General features: G+C 37.1%; 1 protein-coding gene across 1 annotated transcript; it reads right to left on the minus strand.

Moving 5' to 3' along the window:
• Positions 1 to 1,156: 1,156 nt before the first annotated feature.
• Positions 1,157 to 2,217, minus strand: LOC149065092 (uncharacterized). Its single transcript, XM_089254287.1, has 2 exons — positions 2,167 to 2,217; positions 1,157 to 1,615 (listed from the first exon to the last, which is right to left on the minus strand). The coding sequence occupies exons 1-2, from the start codon at positions 2,215 to 2,217 to the stop codon at positions 1,157 to 1,159; spliced, it is 510 nt and encodes a 169-aa protein (XP_089110413.1).
• Between the last annotated feature and the right edge of the window lie 3,515 nt (positions 2,218 to 5,732).

Below are 5,732 nucleotides of genomic sequence, written 5' to 3' on the forward strand. Positions count from 1 at the left end.
TAAACCGAATCTCTCCAAAAAATCGGCACCCAAAATTGGATTTGTGACGTTGGCCACTAAGAAATTGAATGAGAATATTCTCCTCAGTCCGAGATAAAGTTCAAAATGCTTAGTTCCATATGTGTGAATTTTAGTGTCATTAGCCGCATATAACGAAAGGTCGTCAGGATTGGAAACTTTGGCAAGTGATTTAGGAAAACAGCTCACAGCTGCACCACTGTCAACAAGGAAACGAATTTCCGATTTTCTATCACAAATGAATAAGCGACTTTGAAAGTGGCAATCTTCGACCGCCGCTGTAGCAGGATTGCCCGCTAGTTTTCCGAGTGTTGGCAAGGTGAAATGCAACGATGTGCTTTTTCACCATATCGAGCATGATACCAGCACAATTTGCGTCGATCCGAGTGATCTGAATATTTTTTTCGCTCACGAGCTTTCGAATTGTTTCGCGACCGACCTCTGTATTGGTTTCGAGAACGAGAGAGCGTCTCGAGTCGCGTAGCGAGCGATGTGATTTCTTTTTTAAGTTCGTGCAACTCTGAAGAAGGCAGAGGAGGTTGAGACACCTGAGAAACGACAGCGTTGAAACTCGAAGCTTCTAATATGCGATCAGCTAGCTATCTGAGCTAAAGAATCAATAGGATCCCGGCAAATCGACAAAATTTGTTGAACGCTGACGGGTAATCTTTGCTGCCACAACGTGCTCAAAACATCATCACTGATTGTGTTATTCGACAAGTTTCGTATCTCGCAAAGTAGTTGGGACGGTTTTTTGTCGCCAAGCTCGCACTCATGGAAAAGAGATTTCAAACGAGCAGTTTCAGATTGAGCAAATCGGGAAAGAATGCGTTTCTTTAGAATCTCATATAAATCTTGTGTGGGAGGATGACGTACTAAATCACTCACGTAAGACAAGATTTTTTTGTGTCGAGAACGGAAATCACAGAATGAAACTTCGTCTTATCCGCGGTAATCCCTGCCGTGATAAACTGGGATTCCACTTGAAGGAACCATAAATCCACGTCGGCTTCCCAAAATGGAGGCACTAGAACCAAAATAACGTCGGTCTCGACTGGAATTTCGATACCGGTTCTGGCTGTTCCTCGGATACCTGTCCAACTGCTCGACTCTTTTAGTCCGCTCCGAGATTTGCAGTTTAAAGTCTCTTATCTTCGAACAAGACGAGGCTTCTGCTACAATTGGGTTCGGTGAGCTCAGCTACTCGATCAGCTAACTCGGCTAGCTTGTCGAGTTCTTCGCTGCTGGCTGCTAATACCGTTTGTATACTCTTTGGGAGCCATTGAAGCCACAAATTTTTGAGGAGAGTCTGATCGCTAATTCGCCCTGTCGAAAGCTCGCGCATTTTACGTAGCAACATACTAGGCTTTTCATCACCTAAGAATAGATCTTCTAACAATATCTTGACCTCTTTCGCGGCTGAATGTTTATATACACTGAGAAGTCTCTCCTTGACTTTTGAGAACGGATCCGATGCGCGAGGATCGAAAACAATGTCACTTACCGTTGACAAGATTTCCACATCTAGGCTGTTGACTAGGTAGTTATACTTCGTTCCTTCGGCCTCAATATGGTTGATCTTGAAGGCAGCATCGAGCTGGACGAAAAAAATTTTGATCTATCAAATATAATTTGTGTACCAAAGAAAATACAAAAAAAGCTTATTTACACAGATTTACCATGAACTACCACATACATTCCGGAAACAGGGAACATTGAGCACGATACACAGAAATCATAGCCCACGTCGATAAGATACTCGCCTAAAGTACCAAAAGGATGATTATAGGTGTCGCGAGTTCGATCCGTTGTTCGTCCTTGTCAGAAACCTTCCTGACAAAGGCATACAACACAGAAACGGGGACATGACCCAGCACCTCCTAGAGGCCTCTGCACTGTTTGCCAAAAACTTCATACAGACTACCTAGCAAGTTTGCCACATTTTGAAACACGGTATCCTACTTCGTTTCTTCTTATTTTGGTGTAGAATCTTCCTGATTTGCTCACAAATACTGCATAGTGATTGGATGTGGGGCATAGAAATCGCCAATTCTGAGCCCGATCATTTCTTTTCCTCGCAACGATGATACTGGCACGAGCAGGGAATTTTTTCCCCTTGAATATTCTCATGGAAAATGGACCACTTACTGACGTCACAAGCAGACTACGGAGACCTTCCATCTCTAGGAGGTGCTGCATGACCACCGAAAAAGATTGCTACCGCAGGGAGTCCCACACCGAGGAGTTAGCGCACAAACCTCTCGGTGAGTAGAAGAAAGGCTGCCTTATTATCTTATAATCACTTATTATATTATTTATTTTAACAGCTTGCTTTTTGTTTTCAAGATAACTCTTTAGCCAGTTAAAAATTTTCCCCCTTAAACCTGTTTTGTAAAATTTTTCAGTAATACAGTCGAATCCCGTTTTAACGAATACTTTTCTAATTCCTCAAATAAGTTTACATAGGAACAATGCAAACAACCTGAAATTCATAACGAAATTTCGTTATAACGAAGTGATTTCTCCGGTCTCTTGGAGTTCGTTATAACGGGATTCAACTGTATATCATGATCAATAATCCTCAAACACTTTCTTTATACCTAAGAAAAGGGCTAGGTTTTTATTATTTTCGACGTAGATATATTCAGAGAATTTGAAATTGTGGGGGGCCATTTCTGTATTCATAGTTTTTCGGAAACCAAACTGTGAACTTGGAAAATAAGTTTTTAATAAGAAAACCGACAATTTGATTTATTTATTTGAAATACAAAGGAACAGGTTTAAAACCCAGGATGTCGAGGAAGCTGATTATAAAATTCGGAAAATCTGTTTAAAGCACAGTAATTACCAATATTAGTATTGAATGATTTAGTCCGGGGTTGTGAGCGGTTCTATCTATCTATCTATCTATTGAATGATTTGACGGCAAATCATTCAATACTAAAATAGGCAATTAGCTAATGCAATACTAATAGGTATTGGCATTTGGTATTGTGGCATTTAATAATGAAACAGATTTCGTTAAGAATGGGGCATGCAATAAATTTGTTGTAAACAGATTCTTTAAAAAAAACGAGCAAATTATATCTGCATTTTTGTAAAGTAATGCCAATGAAATTGTTTTGTAGATGAGTTTCTCATAGAATATTGTTATAAGGACCATGTTTTTGAAATATACTAATACCTTTATATACACTATATACAGTAGAACCTCTCTTAACGGACACCTCCCGTTAGCGGAAACTTTTCGGGTCCCCGGTTCCATGGAATAGAGCTTTAATGTATTTCACTCTCCATTTTAGCGAACACTATCGATAGTGGACAGTAAAATTAGACAATTTCTTTTTCAAACTAATTTGCGAATTTTAGACCATAAACGGGGAATTCATCATACTCAACGGTGATTATATATAATCCCAAGCGTATTGCTCGTATTGGTGAATATGATAATCCGTCAATTAATTACTTGATTAACTGAACATTATGCTCCAGGATGACGATTCCGAATGGTAATGTTGGTTTTGTTTGCCCATGTTGGTATGTGAAGAAAGCCAACATTACAAGACTGATAATGTTGTTATGAACGTTTATTTCTTCTTCACACTTATTTTAATTTTCATTGCGAAATAGGTATAGTGCACGTACCATGTACGATTAAAAATAATTCATGGGTTTAACGAAGTTAAAAAGGTTATAAATTTTTCCATATTTATTAGACATTGTTTGGAAATTGTGTATAATCACCGGTAAAAGTGATAAATGTAGTGAAATTTATTCAAACTGTCCTTATCGAGACGATTAATGATTATGCATAGCCACCATTGTATCATTTTTACATACAACATATACATTGGAACCAATGCGACCGAAGCCAAACGTCGTTTAAATGTGAAAATCGTATAAACGAGGCTATACCGTACCTGTATATCGTACCTCACCTCCCCAATAGCGGACAAAAGTTTTTGTCCCATGGATGTCCATCATCGAGAGGTTCTACTGATACTACTACTACATTTTCTAACAACTGATGCGATTACTTTTGAGAATATGGGCAAAATCGAAATGGGATGAAAATTTGTTAAATTATTTTTATTTCCGGTCTTATAGATGGATTGCGTATTTGAATTTCTGCACAAATTAACTTCTAATATATAAAGGGTTTACACGATAGACAAGAATCTAGAATGATATAATGAACTATTTTTAACATCTTTGCAGTAATACAATCATATAACCACATGCTTTATTATTATCCAAACTATTTATTGCTATTTGCAGTTTTTTTTCATTTATTGGGCTGAATACCATTGAATCTCTTTCGGAATGTGTAATATGTTCCATGTGTACACCTAGATCGTGGGGAATGTTGATGGAAAAAATCACCGAAATCCTCAACCAATTCAGCATTATTAAGGGATTCTGGTAAAACAACCCGAGGCTGATGTCCCTTAACAATGATGCGTGTGTTCACTAATACAAATACAAATACAACGCCACAACAGGCAAAATGCCCAACGAGGTGGCTGATAAAAAGATGCCCATCTCCATTGTTTTCTATTGTTTTTACCACATTTAAGAAATTCATTTTGAAAATATCTTTCTTTGACGAATTTGATAATTGTTTCATTAGGTTATTAATTTTTTTTATACTCTCTGTGTATTTATGTACATTATTAATGTCATGCTATGAGTTTTATATAGTTCTTTATAATTATTTATTTCGGAATTCATTCAAATATGTTTATATTTTGTATGTGTTCACTTTCGCACAAACAGTGTTTCTTATGTTTATTTATTAAATTTTTGAATCAATTGAAATTTAATTTAAAATTTTAATTTAATTAAATTTTTCCTTGTGAGCGTCGTTATTGGCTTTTTTTTAATTTCAAGGAAAAAATTTTAATTTGAAAAAAAAAATTCTTTTTCCCTATTCCTACATTTCAGTTTTGTGGAAGCCCGAGAACAATGCCGAATACATTCGCAGAGTGCCAAGTGAATTTAATTTTCGGAGTAAATGAGTCTGAAATATCGAATAACTGTGTGTGTGAGACTCAATTTGCCGCATTTAAAACACTCATATCATCCAGAGCAAAATAAGTTTTTGTTATAGATCCATAAAGAATGATCAGATGTCCCGGTTTTTAATTTACTAATGTACTGCCACGGGAAAATGCTTTCGAGCATGTGTTGTCTTGGTTTTTTCATCACGTACTCATTTTTTTCCATCACGATATTCATCGTATTAAATATAGATGATTGTATATATATATATATATATATATACAGTCAAACCTTGTTAGTGCGCCACCCGGTTAACACGTCACTCCACTTACCGGGTCACTTTTTATAAGTCCCAATTGTCCTCATGCAGGAATTGGCACAGCTATGGCTTACTCCACTTGACGAGTCACTCCGCTTACTAAGTCACATTTTCGCTCTCTCAAGAGTGACTCATCAACGAGGTTTGACTGTATTCAGGAGAAAAAAAATCGATCATCATGGCATCGGAAGTAGAAACAAGAAAAAGTCAAAAACATGTCAGCAATTCAAAATCTTGAGAGCGCAAAAAATTTCGCGTAGTAGTGCGAAACTACTTATATATATCTAAAGTGATAATTTTTCAAGTACGTCGTCATCAACATGGTTTGGCAACGGATACGTACAACCTGATTTCCTCAGCAGTGCAATTTTGTGGACATTTATACGTACAACCA

Source organism: Pholcus phalangioides, unplaced genomic scaffold, assembly GCF_987345545.1.
Source record: "Pholcus phalangioides strain wild (caught in Gottingen) unplaced genomic scaffold, Ppha-v1.0 ptg000041l_1, whole genome shotgun sequence".
NCBI lineage: Eukaryota > Metazoa > Arthropoda > Arachnida > Araneae > Pholcidae > Pholcus > Pholcus phalangioides.